The 17,843-nt window shown below is 37.0% G+C and overlaps 1 protein-coding gene across 6 annotated transcripts in view; it reads left to right on the plus strand.

Moving 5' to 3' along the window:
- Nucleotides 1-17,843, plus strand: part of LOC132398500 (ELKS/Rab6-interacting/CAST family member 1-like) — a 734,829-nt gene that overhangs the window by 306,004 nt on the left and 410,982 nt on the right. For all 6 annotated transcript variants that reach the window (XM_059978062.1, XM_059978065.1, XM_059978064.1 and 3 more), the window contains one exon: nt 2,314-2,474. In XM_059978062.1, coding sequence (XP_059834045.1) covers nt 2,314-2,474 — 161 coding nt within the window. The remainder of the gene's footprint in view (nt 1-2,313; nt 2,475-17,843) is intronic.

The raw sequence follows: 17,843 nt of genomic DNA on the forward strand, positions 1-17,843 counted from the left end.
AAAGGCAGGAAGGTGGAGATGAGTCCATGGCCAGATCAGCTATAATCTATTGAATGGCTGAGCTACTACTCCTATTTCTTATGTTTTTATGTAGGTTTTTCTAAATTCTTTTGTATTTCTTTTTTTTCTTCTTCTGTTAAATGGCTGCAAAGAAATGAAAATCAAGGCAATATATGAATTGACAGAAATGGAGATGATGTTTCCAATAGTAGGAGAGTGCAGGACCAAAGGGCACGACCTCAAAATGGAAGGGGGGGTCACTTTGGAACAGAGCTATACCTTTAGCCAGAGTTTGGTGAATCTGTGGAATTCATTGCCTCAGATGGCTGTGGTGGTCAAATTTATTGGGTATATTTAAAGCAGAGGCTGATAGGTTCCTGGTTAGTAAGGGTATCATATGTTATGGGGAGAAGGCTGGAGAATTGTAAAGAGGAGGAGCATAAATAAGCCATGATCAAATGCAGAGCAAATTCGGGCTGAGTAGCCAAATTCTGCTTCCATGCCTTATGGTCTTATATTTACTCTAAACTTACGCTAGAATCCTTGGCAGACATCTGAGAGATCAACAGAAGATTAATTGTAAGTTAAGAAAATGGGTGCCTATGCCTAATAGCCCATCTTCTGTTCAGAAAAGAACATGTGCTGATCTATCCAGAATTATGTGTCTGATGCAGTTAGTTTGGGGAATCATGAAATTTGCTCATGTAATGGTCAGGGCTGAAATGGACTCATATAATTTGTGTCTTAATCACATCAATTTGATATCACTTGTGTGAGTCCATTTCATCTCCTGTATGTGCTGTCTGTTTAAGATTTATCAAATACACTGTATTAGATTGTGTAATAGTCGATCATAGACTGTTTATCATTGACAGTTAAAATCCATCTCACTATTCTGCAAAATAAATCTAACAGAAGAACAACTTACAGAACATAACTGAAGATTGCTCACCAATAGGTCTTACTTTTATCAGAGGAATAAATTTCTCACTGTGTACTGGGTTTCTTAACATTTCCACCAATCCAGAAAGTTTGAAGCCAGCTGGTATAATATGTATGATTTAACAGACAACAAAAATAAAAAGTTAAGTGAATATTTATGATGGGAAATGAAATAGTTTTAGCTGATCAAACACTAGCAATGGTTATGGAAAGATTGATTTCCTGAGCATTAGCTTAAACTGTACCAAGTCCCTTTAGAGTCATCCCACCACCATTGTGTGCAATTGTGGTCTGGCACACTGACCTCGAACTTGCAGAGACCAATCACCCTTGTGCCTCCCTCTGGAAGGTGATCTCATTAACAAACTTCAGGCCACCATCTGAGCAAGACCATTATAGATCTCCTCAGATCTTGAGATATGTCCTCCAGTATCCAAACTTACCATGGCCCAATTCTGTCTCTTATCTAAGATTCATAAACAGAAGTACCCAAGTAAGCCTGTTACTTCTGCCTGCTCTGGTCCATCCTATCTTTCCTTGTTTTGTTCCTTCCCAATTACACCCAAGATATCTTTCATGCCCTCTACCAATTCAATAACTTCCAGTTCTCTGATCCAAACCAGTTCATCTTTACTAAGAACTCCCAGTTTTTAAGCACCTTCATCCAGTATTATAACAGCATTAAATCCCCTGTTTCTTTCTTGAAGACCCAACAGGTTCCCCTCAACAGCACTCTCTTCTGCTTGGCAGAACTTGTCCTTACGCTCAACCACTTCCCTTTCTGTTCTTCGTACTTTCTGCAAATCAAAGATGTAGTCATGAGCAATTACATGGACCCTGGCAAAATGCCTTTTTTTTGGTTGGAAACACTGTGCAGTTCTTCTTCCAAGCCTTTTCCTGCATACTTCCCCAGTTCTTCCTCCGGCACATCAGCTATATCAGTGCTAACTCCTGCATTCAAGCAGAACTCATTAGTCTCATATGCTTCACCACCAGTTTCGACTCTGCTTTCAAATTCATCTGGACTATTTCTGATAGCTCTCTTCCTTTTCTGGATTTCTTAGACAGAATTGCTATTGACACCTTTTATAAATCCACTGACTTCCATGGCTACTTTGACTATGCTCCACTCACATTACCTGCTGTAAGAATTCCATCAGTCCCTTTTAGCTTCAGCAATGTCCTCCTCCTCTTCACAAAATCGTAGCTTTCCTTCTCAATGGAGTCCTCACGAGTATTTCCTCCATATCCTATGCATCTACTATAATGTTTAGTGTTTGCTATAATATTAGTGTATAAATAATTAATGCTATAGTATTAATGTTGAATTTGATTGTTGTTCAAATATAACTTTTGTATTTGGCTTTTTAGGTAGAAGAGTTAATGGTAGCTATGGAAAAAGTGAAACAAGAACTGGAGTTGATGAAAACTAAGCTCTCCTCTACCCAGCAGTCCCTTGCAGAAAAGGAAGCACACCTCACTAACCTACGTGCTGAGAGACGGAAACATCTTGAAGAAGTCCTTGAAATGAAGTAAGTTCAGTCATTTAAATTCACTGGTTCAGTTCTGAGGTGAGTTCCTTCTGCTTGTCGTACAGATACTTTGTTTGCTTTTCTAAATTAGATTTCATTACTTGTGTCCACTGAAATCTGTGAAAAGGTCTTAATATGACTGAAATATATGGCTTCTGTTTTTGAATAATAGCCCTCTTTAATTAGTTCAGTTCATTTGTGCTGAAATATTAGGAAAGACTTGAAGATGGGCCGTGCTATGGTTCCACTAACACAACAGTTGGAACATATGGAAGCACACTAGTCTAGATTTTGAATCACTATTGATTGATTTGAACCAGAAATATAATTTTTAAAGTATTACCTGAGAAAATACTTGAAGAAAAGGGCTGATATAACTGTTTTGCAGCACGTTGTATAACAAATGAGACTTGAACATTTTATAGGTGGTTAACAGAAACCATTATCAAAGAGATTTTATAAACAAATTGTTATTTTTATTGAATGTTGTATCTCAGTATCACCTTGTTAACACCCTCAAGATATGAGAAGTACTTGGTAATACTGACTGTAAAACATTTTTTGTTTGTAGATCCAGAAAGCACACTTATTATTGCTTTCATGCCATTCAACCTGGTATTGAAACCCTGTATCCACAAACACTTTTGTGACATTAGCTGGCAAATAATCGCTGTGATTAAAACGATGATGTCACTGAGGAAGCAGATATTGTCCACAGAATGCTATTACGTCTGATATTGCACATATGTTGCAGCCCTAATTTATTAATGAAAAACAACAAAAACAAATAATCACTTTATTTTGGCATGTATCTCATCCAATATACTTTCTCTTTCAAAAGAAAACAGATCCAGCCTGAATTTTTCCTAGGGTGTGTCTGAGACAAGAATGAAGTGTTTCTTCATGTTGGATCCTTTAGGGAATTTGCGGATTTTACACCTGTATACATTATTCCTGATATCCCATTCATTCCTAGGCAATAGATATTTTCTAATATTCTTCAGAGGTAACTAAAGTTCTGTGGAATGAGGAATCAAGAGTTACCTTCTCTAGTCATCTTGAATATTCAGCTTGCACAAAGTATGGTCTGAGGTTGAAATATCTTGCCTGGTAACACCTATTGAGTCAGATAATTGTGGTTATGAATTTGGAATGTGTCATACCATGTTGATTGTCTCAAGCTTAGATATGTGGCATATCTTCTCCATTTGAGTTAGGTTTGGCTAAGCTTGTTAGTCATCTACATACTGTGGCAAGTGTGTGGTCCATAATGACAGGCGAGGAAGCTCGTTGAACTCAACAACCGTTTATTGTGATAGGCACAAAACAAACCAGGCACCATGAACCCAGAGAGTGAACTCAACCAGTCTCACACAGATGGGGGAGGTGACCATCACACACCCTGGTTAGAGTGACCCATAAATACACATGTAAATAACTGTATAGCCCAAGCTAAAATTTAACAATAAATGAATCTTTATTTATATTGTATATTACTCCGTCCTTATACCTATTGTGTATTTGTATGTTATTTTCTGCTTTATAAATCTGAGATCACTGAGTACATTAATAGTTCTCCCATGGGTTTACTGGTGGAACATCTCCAATCTAAAAATCATAGCAAATTATTCCTCATCAGTTTTTGTATGACATCTCCTTGCAGCAATCAGAGGTCTAATTGTAAATTCTCAATTGGTTGTCCTGTAAGCTCCAACCCTTTCCTGAGGTTTCTGTTTAGAATGTCAGTTCCTTCTTATCATCAAAATTTTAATTGAGGCTTATTGATTTATTTGACAGACTACTTGTGAACATCCAAATAACATTATTCCATAACCTTGTTGGATAAATCTCTGTCAATTTCATATCCTATCTCAATTAGCTGGGGTTGGAGAGTGGAGCTTACTTGAATAGTTAATGAGCTTCAAAATGCATTGTGCTTAAGCATCTTCTCTGAGATTAAGCATCTCTTTGCAGCATTGAATTTTGACTGGACTTGGTTTCAGTCCATCTCTGATGATAAAGTGATCCACAAAGGAGACTTGCTTCATTTTGAATTTCAGTTTTGTTTGTGAATCTCAGTTGCTTATCAGAGGTATTAACCTCGAGTCTTGGTCTAACCTTGCCACCTATGTTATTTCTCCTCAATGCATTTACTTTGTTCCTTACCCCACAGTGATCCTCAGTCTTTGCTGAAACTCCTCTGGTTCTATATTGATTTCAAATGGCATTCTTTTACAATGGTATCCAGTAAATGGTATAAAAAGCATGTGTTCTCCTCATCAAGCTCTACAAGACAGAACCTGTCCTCCGCATCCAGCGCGTTGAAAGTTTTTCCTTTAAATAGAACATAGAAATTTACAGCACATTACAGGCCGTTCGGCCCACAACATTGCGCCGCCCATGTAACCTACTCTAGAATGTGCCTAGAATTTCCTTAGCGCATAGCCCTCTATTTTTCTAAGCTCCATGTACCTATCTAAGAGGCTCTTAAAAGACCCTATTGTATCCACTTCCACCACTGCCAGTGGCAGTGCATTCCAGGCACCCACGACTCTCTGTGTGAAAAGCATCCCTGACATCCCCTTGGTACCTATTTCCAGGCACCTTAAAACTATGCCCCCTCATGCTAGCCATTTCAGCCCTGGGAAAAAGACTGGCAATCCGCCGATCAATGCCCCTCATCATCTTATACACCTCTATCAGGTCACCTCTCATCCTCCGTCGATGCAAGGAGAAAAGGCCAAGTACATTCAACCTATTCTCATAAGGTAATGCCCTCCAATCCAAGCAACATGCTTGTAAATCTCTACACACTCTCTATAGTATCCACATCCTTCCTGTAGTGAGATGACCAGAAATGAATCCAGTACTCCAAATGGTATCTGACCAAGGTCTTATATAGTTGTAACATTACCTCACGGCTCTTCAGCTCAGTCCCACAGTTGTTGAATGCCAACACACCATACAACTTCTTAACAACACTGTCAACCTGTGCAGCAGCTTTGAGTGTCCTTTGAACACAGGCTCCAAGATCTCTTAGGTCCTCCACACTGCCAAGAGTCTTACCATTTATATTCTGACTTCAAATTGAACCTACTAAAATGAACTACTTCACTGTTATCTGGCCTGAACTCCATCTGCCATTTTTCAGCCCAGTTCTACATCCTATTGATGGCCTGCTGTAACCTCTGACAACCCTCCAGACTATTCAGAACACCCCCAATCTTTGTAACATCAGCAGGCTTACTAACCCACCCTTCTGCTTCTTTATCATTTATAAAAATCACAAAGAGCAGGGGTCCCAGAATAGATCCCTGTGGAACACCACTCGTCACTGAACTACAAGCAGAATATGAACCATCTACAACCACCATTTGCCTTCTGTGGGCAAGCCAATTCTGGATCCACATAGCAAGGTCTCCTTGGATCCCATGCGTCCTTACTTTCTGAAGTACTGTACCTAATTTCTTGAACCTTTTGTAAGCTTTTCTTTTCTTAACTAGATTTTCTACATACTTTATACACCATCGTTCTTTTACCCTACAACCCTTTCCCTACTTCAATGGAATATACCTATGCAGAATCCATGCAGATGTTCCCTGAACATTTGCCACATTTCTGCTGTGCATTTCCCTGAGAACATCTGCTCCCAATTTATGTTCCCATGTTTCTGCCTAATAGCATTATATTTCCCCCTACCCCAATTAAATGTTTCCTAAACTTTCTGCTACGATCCCTCTCCATTGCTATGGTGAAGGAGATGCAGTCGTGGTCACTACCTCCAAAGTGCTCTCCCACTGAGAGATCTGACACCTGACCAGGTTCATTTCCCAATACCACATCAAGTACAGCCTCTCTTCTAGTTGGCTTATCTACATATTGTGTCAGGAAACCTTCCTGAACATACCTAACAAACTCCATCCTATCTAAACCCCTTGTGCTAAGGAAATGCCAATCAATATCAGGAAAGTTAAAATCTCCCATCACAACACCCTTTTATTATTGCACTGTTCCAGAATCTGCCTCCCAATCTGCTCCTCAATCTCCCTGTTATTATTGGGGGGGGGGGTCTATATATTAAAAAAAACACCCAGTAGAGTTATGGCCCCTTTCCTGTTTCTGACTTTCACCCACACTGATTCAGTAGACCATCCCTCCATGACTTCCTCCTTTTCTGTAGCCATGACACTATTCCTAATTAGCAATGCCAGGCCCCCACCTCTTTTGCCTCCCTCCCTGTTCTTTTTGAAACATCTAAAGCTGGCACACTTAGCAGCCATGCTTGCTCCTGAGGCATCCAAGTCTCTGTAATGGCCACAGCATCACAGTTCCAAATAGATTTGCAAAATGTCTTAGATTGGGGACATTGTATATTCAGTAAAAATTAAGTTGCTGTACTTGCACAGGTATCATAATGGCATACATGAATGGGTGTTCTTTCCACTGAATTAGCCATGCTTAATACCAGTTACGTTATTTACAACTATCCTAAATCCAGTCCTTTTTCTGTTCTTACATGGTTCGTCTCCTCTACTCTGTGGACAACATTTCCCATATTCAAGTAACACACAAAATGCTGTAGGAACTCAGGAGGCCTGGCAGCATCTATGGAAAGGAGTACAGTGGACATTTTGGGCCAAGACCCTTCAGCAGGACTGGACTCCTGACTCCTGAGATGAGTGTTGATCCTCATCTTTTTTTCTCCAGTCCTGCTGCAGGGTCTTGGCCTAAAACATCAGTTGTAGTCCTTTCCATAGATGTTACCATGCCTGCTGAGTTCCTCCAGCATTTTCTGTGTGTTATTTGAATTTCCACCATTTGCAGATGTTCTTTTGTTTGTGATTTCCCAAATGCAGTTTATTTTTATTATTCATGAATATTGCGACACATCAGGATCCAAACGACCTTTGCTGTCTTTTCCCTTTTCTGTCTTTTTCGCTAGTATTTCACAACTTGTGTTTCTGTAAGTGGCCATCCAATATTTCAGTTCTTGTTTTGGCTAACTATAGTTTTGCATCTCTCTAAACACTTTCTTGGAGTGAACTATCCAAAGCAGCATCTATTCCCTCTGGTCAGATTCCATAAATAATCCAATCACTTCCTTCCAATCTATGTTATTGCAAATCTACCAACAATCATCTCTGTTAAGAAAAAGTATCAAAGGATTTTAAAGAGTATCAGTGTTTTTATTGAAGGATTTTACCACACATTTCCCTTTTAAAAAGACTCTTATGACCAGTCTCAGATTGGTTTGTTTGGCGTAGCCAGCTCATTGTATTGCATAACCTCTTCTTTCTGCTCTGGAAATTCTTAAAAAAAGTTGTTTATCAGAAAATCCAGTGGCTCAATCACTTTAATTGTTCCATTTTGTGCTCTGTCAGTTGAATCACACAACACACTGTTTCAGCAATCAATTGATATAATATATAAAAGGATAACAACATTAAGTGAACAATTATTGTCTAACTACCAATTTTGTTTACGCACCAATATTGCAATATATATTTTAATTATGTGGTTTATTTAAAATTTGTAGGATCTAATATTAATGATAACAATATGGGGAAATTCCTATAGGTACCAACAGGGATGACACATTCGTTTTGCTTTTGGACTTGACTATGAAAGTGAAATTGTGAGGAAGTCAAGTGAATGGTGGATAAAGTCAGCAAATAAAGTTTAGACATTGGACTTCGGACTTTAGTGCTGTACCAGCAGATTTCCCAGATTATTGGATGTTATTCCCATAAGTGTCAAATCGGTTTTTTTTTGGATTTTACACTACATCATGATAAATATTAGACGCTACTCAGCATTATAAATTAAAGGGAATTTGGGGGCTCAGTGAGTTAGAGACATAAAAATGAAGGGTTGCTGAGTAGAACGTGAAACTGGAAAGTGGGGGCCCAGTGATTTTCCAGGAGTTTATGGCAAACATCTGGTGAACTAGATGCCAAACCCTTGGGAATCAGAAAGAAGATTACTGGAGTTTTACTGTATCATTTCTTTAAAGAATAATATATGCCAGCATGTAAGAAACACAAGAGGTTCTGCTACCATGTATGTAGTAGAAAAAATTACTTACTTTTGATAAGGGTTACTTATTTTATCCCTGATTGGCTAAGGTTTCATATGTCATATAGAACTGTATTATAGACAATAATAAAAAAACATCGTCTCTGATTCCATATGCCGAGTATGCATTGTATCTTGCCATCTGAATGTTCCCAGCATTTTCTATTTTGTTTCAGATTTTTGGTATTTGTAGTTCTTTTTTAAAACCTTACTGTTATTTGGGGACATCATCTGCTTCTGACATGGATATGCTATGTGCCTGTTGGTACTAGCTCGTACAGTGTTGAATGTGAACTGGAATATCAATGCAATGGGAGTTGTATATATAAATTCCAAATGAGGTGTCAAGAAATAAACAAAAGTGATTAATTATATTTAAAATGTGCCGAATTAACAGTTTGATTCCATTAAATTGTATGGGTAGTTAGAAAAATTGTTTGATTGCTCAAGCATGACAATTAGTGCAACAAGAAAACCTGGTGTATACTGCACAAAGAGACTCGGTCTTACAGTCAATGGAAAACATACACTGACATTTGCTGTTGTCTTTGTTCTATTATTAAAATACTGCCAGTAGGGTGCCCTTGAAATTCCAAGCAAGTATTTTTCTCAAGATTGTATTTATTTTAGTAGATACAGTTATAGCATCTTAGCTGGAAATGGTCATGTTTTGGCCAAGTTGTGTTGTTTAATTTGGAACATTGTTTGGAATTTGGCTAATAAAATGGAAAGGTTAGTATCTTTTTCAAGGTAACTGTGCACTCACAAATATTTCTAATTGTCTAACCATTCGGACATCCTTATGATAAGTGTTATCATCTTTATTTTATTCGCCATTAAAATTGAGAGTGTTGCTTATTTAGTGAAATGACAATAATTCTTTGACCTTTTTTTGATCTTTGCAAATTCAGCAATATCTGCAGTAGCTGTCTTATCAATATGTTTCTTTGATTTGTATGGATCACTTGAAGCAAGTCACTAAAAATATGTTCATGGATCTTTTACTTTTGGTGGGGGAGGGATGCTACACTCCAGATTCATCTTGGGTCTGATGTACATCAGCTATACTTGGTAATTCTAACTCACACAGGTGCAAGCTTAGCTCATCTAGTCTTTCTTCATAAGACAATCTGGTTTTCTAGGTGTTAGTTGAGTCAACTTTCTCTTGACTGCTTCTAACTAAATTTTCTGTGCCTTATCATTCCATTTACTCCCCACAAAGCATTGATTGACTGTAAATGAACAATATCAGTGCAGGCACCTACTGCAGATAATGGACTGTCTTCACATAAAGGTTTTGACAGTTACATCCTCCAAATCTTCATATCCATTGTAACATTCAAGATGACTATTGATACTTCAAAATTTTCTGTAGTTCCTTACTTGCTGAAGTAGTGAAATCATTTCATTTTCACTCCTCACTGTTTCTGGCATCTCCAAGCTTGAATGCTTGAAACTGCAGTGAACAAAAGAGTTCTGAATTGTTTTACTGCTTATTTTTTGCCCACTATCAATGATAAAAATCACTGTTGTTTTTAAACAGAATGAACTCACACATCTGATGCTATTTAAAAACTTAGCTCTAAGCATGGTGTCGTGTACAATGGCCATGCAAGTGCATGCAACTGATGCTAGTTTAAAAACTGTTCGGCAAAGGTCTCCTGTTCCAATTAAGCAGTATAGTGTCCCAAATAAACAAAAGGAATCTTGGCTATTTTCTCAATTTAGTTTTTGTTCTTCAAGAGTTGTCGCAGATCAGTGTCTGCCCCAGTTAACCGGTGGCCCAATTTACCAGAATCTACTGTTTACTATACGCATTGAAACTTTCCCAGCTCTATTGTTTACCTGTTAGAACTCATCATTAATTGTTGTAATTATTAAAACTAATTTGAAATGAAATATTTGTGCAAAGTCAACTATTACTAAAGTATATGACTATCATTCAGTTAGTTCATCTTTGAGAATGCAACTTTGATAAATTGGTTATCATTTCTGTACTATTGTATGGAAAGCTCCATCTTAGTGTGATAACCATGTCATGTGGCAAAAGATGTACATAAGTATAACAGAGGCTGTTTCTCTAAATATCTAAATCCATTGCTGAGTAGTACATAATAAGAAAGGAAGTACAGTGTGATGAGCAATAACATACCATTTACAGTGGTTTCTGGTTAATTGGGACACATCAGGACCAGTACATTTTGGCCCCATTCAGCCTCTTCTTTAATTGGACAAAGTTTCACAGAAATCATTAAAAAGGTATAAAAAGACAAACTACTGTTTAACTGAGTAACAAATTTAAAAAATGTGGGCTTTAAGTCTAGTGTAGTGCCCAACAACAACACAAATGCACACAACTGATGCTAGTTAGAAACTGGCAGTGGACTCCTGTCCCAATTAAACAGCATAGTGTCCCAAATAACAGAGAATCCAAGCTATTTTCTTGATTAGTTTTTGTTTTTTAGGAATTGTCCCAAATAAGTGGCTGGCCCAATTAACCGAATCCACTGTTTATTCATTTAAGAGAACTGATGAATTGCAATCTTTTCAAAGCACACCCCTAAGAGATTTGCAGTACTCAAAAATGGAAGAGCTTGCTTACAGTACAGTGAGCCAAGCTTGTATAATTAAAGTTACCATTGCATTACTTATATTATGGAGTGAACTTAAAATTTAATACTGAAGGTATAAGTGAGTGCCAACAAATTTGAGTTTTGTGATTATGGGCCAAGGTTTGATAATATCTAAAAACAAGTAAAAGAAAAGCTGTCAACATATAACACTTGCCCTTACACTTCCTCCCTCACCACCATTCAGGGCCCAGACAGTCCATCCAGGTGAGGCAACACTTCACCTGCGAGTCTGCTGGGGTGATATACTGTGTCTGGTGCTCCTGGTGTTGCCTTTTATATATTGGTGAGACCCGATGCATACTTGGAGACTGTTTCGCTGAACACCTACGCTCTGTCCACCAGAGGAAGCAGGATCTCCCAGTGGCCACACATTTTAATTCCACGTCCCATTCCCATTCTGATGTCAATCCGTGGCCTCCTCTGCTGTTGAGATGAAGCCACACTCAGGTTGGAGGAACAACACCGTATATTCCGTCTGGGTAGCCTTCAACCTGATGGCATGAACATTAATTTCTCTAACTTCCATTAATGCCCCTCCTCCCCTTACCCATTTTTTTCTCTCTTATCCTCTCACAATAACTCCTTGCCTCTTCTCCATCTTCTTCTGGTGCTCCCCTCCTCCTTTCTTTCTTCCAAGGCCTTCCGTCCTATGATACTCCCCTTTCTCCAGCCTTGTACCCCTTTTGTCAATCAACTTTCCAGCTCTTAGCTTCATCCCTCCCCATCCTGTCTTCTCTTATCATTTTGGGTCTCCCCCTCCCACTTTCAAATCTCTTACTGTCTCTTTTTTCCATTAGTCCTGACAAAGGGTCTGAACCAAAAACGTCGACTGTACTGCCTGGCCTGCTGCGTTCCACCAGCATTTTGTGTGTAGCAAGTAACCCCTATTTGTTTTAATGCAGGCAATATGCTCACCTCCTGTTGACTGTCAGTCGTAATCACTGTAGTATTCAGTTGGTGCTAGAATGATGCATATTGGCTAGAAGCTTCTTACCAGTGCCAGTTAGTATTTCAAGATCAAAGTTCAAAGTAAATTTATTATCAAAATGCATATATATCATCATATACTACTTTACGATTCACTTCAAATACATAGACCACCCAGGAGTGATTCTGGTTATCAAGAAGGAATTGGAACTGTGACATAGTCCCATGCCAGAGCATGTAGACTTGTTGGATCCTTGCTCTAATTAAAACTGGTCAATACTATATAGACCAGATAAACTTGATTTCCTTTCCTTTGGGAACTTAAATTTACTTTTTTTGTAAAAAAAAATGCCTTAGGGACTATCACTGATTTCAGAACAGCTAGACTGATGTGTGAAAGGAGAAACTTGCCTCCATTTTCTGCCATGTGTCCATCATAAAATGAGGTATGGCTGGAGTTACTCCTCCCTTCAAAATTCCTGCTCATTTAGCTTTTATTAATCTCAACACCATTTATACCTAAAGCTGTTTTTTCTTTGCAAGACAGCACATTTTGACTTAGAATGTCTAGTTTATTTTGGCTGAAAATAAATTTATAGTGAAAATTGCAAGCTATAGTGAAGACTTAATCAGAATCATGGGAATGTGCTAGAATAGTTTTGTGTTCATTCTTTGCCCTTACTTAAATCACATATTGTTTCGGATGCTTATCTTTAAAAACACTAGGGTGGTATCCTGATTTACATATCTTCCAGGCTGAATTCAGATGAGATTGCAGAGGACTGGAATATGAGGTATATGTACTGACATCAAAAAAATTGATAGATATACATCAAGTTATACATTTGAAATTGTACTAACATTGCCATGAAAATTTTTTTTTGTTGGTAGAAAATTAAGACACAATTCATTTAATAAAGGAGAGAGTGAGCAATATATGGAATACTCTAGTACCACAATAAACTGAGCTATTTCAGAAGGGAACTATATTTAAAAACATTGTGTTACTAAATTTTCTAATTAAATATAAATTCCTTACAGACCATGAAGGTGGTAAATGGACAAATTTCTATTTTTTTTTACTTCTAATGAAATATTTTGTACATGTGGAAAAAGTGGCAAATCTATTCAGAAACATGAGAATCTGACTATTGTTGGCTGCAACTTTGTGGTAACGTTTCGCAAAAATACAATAGATAGCTGGAAATGATTACCTTGTTATGACTTAATTTAGAGTATTTTGCAATTACTGATAGATAAATGGCAACAATCTGTTATTAAGTTTGTTAATTTTGTGTACACTATTTCATTTGTAAAATAAATTATTGTTACAGGAATTTTGGAAGCAAAACATCAATTATTGTTTGTTCCCTGTCTCAAGTCCAATTTTTAACAGATACTGCCAGTTATTTTCAAAAAGCAAAACACAGTTTTGAGAAGGAACTGCTTGAAAAGGTAATGCAATTCAAGGTTACAGCAAACTCTGCTAATGTATCTTCCAAATTCTGTAGAATTACAAAATGCTCGCTGATAGAGTATGGCTATTTTTAAGATGACAACATCTTTCTACTTCTCAATATATTGCCCTAATTGCTATCTCCTAAAGTGATCTGTTAAGCCAATGGAGTAGAAATTAATTACATCTTATTTTGATCCTGGAATAAGAGAGGAAGAGAGTAATTGGGGAGCGGGGGTGGGGGGGGTGGGAGAGAGATTAAGGAAGAGAACACTGGCAATTGTGTAAAGAAAGCTACTCTTTGGATTGCTGCAGAGCAGGCGATGCACTAGTGTTCTTCCAGGAAAGTTAACAAATCATTTTGCTTCACTGGTGCTTAGTATACAGCATCTGGAAATTCTGGCGCCTGCTCTATAAAGGATTTGCTAAAATTGAAGAACTGGAACAATTGGTAGTGTATAGGAGGACGTGTATTATGTTTTACATTGAGGCCTGAAAAATAATCGGAACAGGCATTGTCCATTCTGTGCTACAAGCAGGTGTATTGAAAATCTATTTTTAATCTGAAAAGTTTATCATTGTTTTAAAATTGATGACCAACTAAGTGATATGTAATTTATTATCTATTACAGCCCACTGCAGAATTAGCAAAATGACATTATTCTTCAAAATTAAGAGGCAGATAGTTATTATTGTTGTAGATGTTCAAAATGACAAACTTAAGAACAGATTGTTCCCATTTATCAATCAGTTATCGCAAAACACCCTGAATTAAGTTATAACAAGGTAATCATTTCCAGCTATCTATTGTATTTTTGTGAAATGTTACCACAAAGTTGCAGCCAACAATAGTCAGATTCTCATGTTTCTGAATAGATTTGCCACTTTTTCCACATGTACAAGATATTTCAGTAGAAGCAAAGAAAACATTGGAAATTTGTTTATTTACCACATTCATAGTCTGTAGAGAAGGGCCTGTATTGTGCTGTAGGTTTTCTATGTTTCTGTGTTTTCATGCTGCTATCTTCCCCCTGCCCACTACCTCCATTCAATCTCCTTCATCGCTCTATTATTATACCTCCATCTTTATGGTTGAGCAAGATATGCAGAAGAACCAAAGATCCTACAAAGGGATAAATAAGCAGAGCAAATTGTTAGTAACTAGTGTGTAATGTGGGTTATTGACTTTGGAAGGTAGAATGTATGAACAAATTGTTATTTAAGCATAGTGAGACTACAAAATGTTGCTTTACAGAGTGATCTTGTGGTGCTAGTAGTTGAAACACAAAGGGCATACATACAGATACAGTAAGCAATTAGTAATAGAATATTTGGCTGCCTTGCAATGGTTAGGGAGCATAGAAGAGAATTTGATACAACTTTACAGGATGCTGTTGAGATTATACCTAGCGTACTGCATACATATTTGATCACTGTAAGGAAAAATATCAGAGGTGAGGCAGAGAAGGTTTACTAGATCATTTCTTGGGATTTACAGAATTGATGTGCAATGAGAGGTTCCATAGATTGGGCTACAGAACAGTATGAAATTATTTGATGAAAGCATAAGTTATGAGAGGTTGGATTTGTTAAGGCATGGATATCTGGAACTAAAAAGATGAAGTTGCAGGAAAAGAGGTTCCTCTTTTAAGACAGGGTTAAAGAGGAATTTCTTCTGAGGAGCATGACTCTTTGAAATTTTATACCCCAGATAGCAATGGAGACAGTCATTGTAAGTCTCAAAGAAAGAGGTTGAGAGACTTGAGAGAAATAAAGAGTTGTACAGCATAGAAGAAGGCATTTCAGCCCACTGTGTTTATGTCATCCATCAGAACCTAGTTGTTATAATCTCAATTACCAGTACTCAATCCTTAGCCATAATTTTGATATGGTGAGCACAAATGACAGTGTACCTTCTAACAACTCGAAGTAGTGTTATTTTAGTAGATGTAAAACAAAGATGTTGATCGGCTCTTTTGGACTTGGTTTAACTTTTAAACATATTTCTTGGCTTCAGAATCATCAAATTCCAGCAAATGTTTTTTCTTGATATTTAACAAACAAGTACAAGTTTAGAAATCAGAATAGAGAGAAACATACAACTGATTTTTATGTGTAAATTACAAAATGTTTGTGCCCATTTCCTGTTGAATTCCTATCCATTTAGAAAATGGATTATTTCTACACCAGGTTTGAGTCATTTCAACATTGTTTCTGTGCTCTTGATAACATAACAAATTGTTTGTACATATTTCTAGCTTTGCTACAGAAATTGCGTTGAACATTGAATTATGCAGCTTTGTTGTGTTCACTTAAATTAAAGCATAGAGCACCATACAGAAAATCAGCAATTAGAGTCTTTTCTGGGATATTATCTTTATTTTCTCTTGATTCCCAAAAATTATTCAACTCTTATCTAAAAGCTTGCAGATAGCAAGATGGGGCCTTATCAAACTGTGATATTAATCCCTCTTTCTGTTCAATTTTACGCCTTTAATTCCCTCACTCATTTTTGGCCCTTCCAACACCTCCACCCTTGTTCTCTCATTTTCACCATTGCAGTGGCATTTATGCACTTGCCATAGAGAGATCACGTTAACAGTATTGACCTATTTAGCAGTAGATAGGCCTGAAATGAGACAGTAGCTGTGAGCTCAGACACAGCTGTCATTTATGATACACAAATGATATGTAATGGATTAACTAGGAGAAAACCCCAGAAACTATTTCTTAAATCAAAGATGCTTCAGCTTAGTACTGATGAAGAGTCTCAGCCTGAAATGACAACTTTATTCCTTTCCGTAAGTGCAGCTTGATCTGCTGAGTTCCTCCGAAATTCTGTGTGTTACTCTGGATTCCCAGCATTTGCAAAATATTTTGTGTTTATGTCCCAGCTTAGCAATTATTATGTTTTTGACTCGTTTGGCATTAGGACAAAATATACATATTTCAGCTCTATTATGTGTGAAATCCAACCATCATTTAGTTATTTACATCCACATTGTTTATTGCATCCCTTTGAATATTCCAACCCTTTATGTTTCACTTTCACACTTTTCCTTTTCTATTTCCTATCCAAACATGGGAGTAGAATATTAGATTCAAACTGCACGCACATAATTAAATCTGCTTTGAATTTTACCGTTTCCTACTTGTGTCTAAATTGTATAAAAATTGTAAAATCTGGGTTTATTTCCAATTGGAAGGTTGCAACTTAAAGCAGTATTTTGGACCTGATACAAGGAGAAAGTGGAAATATACATTGAAAATATATTTATTCACAATAGTTTCGTTATTCCACCACTGCTGATAGTATGTATTCTAAACATTGATTTCTGATACAACGAATGACTATTAAACTTTTCAAAATGTGCAAGTAAACTTACAAAATTATGACTGAATACTTAAAGGCATTTCATTTTGAGTTGAACATACTCAATGTCATGCCTTAGTTAGTGATAAATGCCTTGAGTGATTTCTTTGAGCACTTTGGTTCGCAATATGTCCAGAATAATTTCTTCTCCCATTTATCATCAGTTAATGCATGTGTCCTGCATCTTAATTACTTAATTTTCATGTGTTCAACATAGCAGCGTTTTTCTAGTCTGCCTTGTTAAATGTTCTTAGCTCTTGGTTGTTGTTGACAGCGTATCCTCTGAAATCTCTTTTAACGTGACCTTTCTGCAGGTGGTCTGCTGCCTGCCTGAACTCCTACCATTTATCCTTCATAAGATTCTTTGTAAGATTAGAATACTCTGGCGATTTTTCTTCTCTTTTCTACGAAGATTGAGAGGCTCCTGATTTTCAGATGTAGCTTGTCAGCAATGATTAGAATCAGAATGACCTAACTTTGATGGTTTGATGCTTATTAGATCATACCAGAGCAATATATTTGTGTCACACTATTTATCTACACCCTTAATTCTTTCAGTTAGGACCATTGTAAGTTTAGTTGAAAATATTTCCCAACCACAATTACAGTAAAAGTGATCATTATGGTCAAATACTGCAAACTCTTCAAAACTTTAGTTCATCAAGTACAGTTTTTTGGAGGGTTAGCCTTAGATTAATATCATTGTTTTATCAGCTAGGGACTGTACTTACTGATTTATATTACCTTAAAATTAGTAACAACCAAGAGTTAATCATGAAAGTGGCATAGTAATAGTTCACAATAGTTTACAGGATGGGATAGAGTTTATGAACTGTCTTCTTAAATTTTCTTATTATGTTTCCTTAATATGTTCTTACGCTTCCTTAATATATAGAGGTCCGAAC

The sequence above is a fragment of the Hypanus sabinus genome, chromosome 8, assembly GCF_030144855.1.
Source record: "Hypanus sabinus isolate sHypSab1 chromosome 8, sHypSab1.hap1, whole genome shotgun sequence".
NCBI lineage: Eukaryota > Metazoa > Chordata > Chondrichthyes > Myliobatiformes > Dasyatidae > Hypanus > Hypanus sabinus.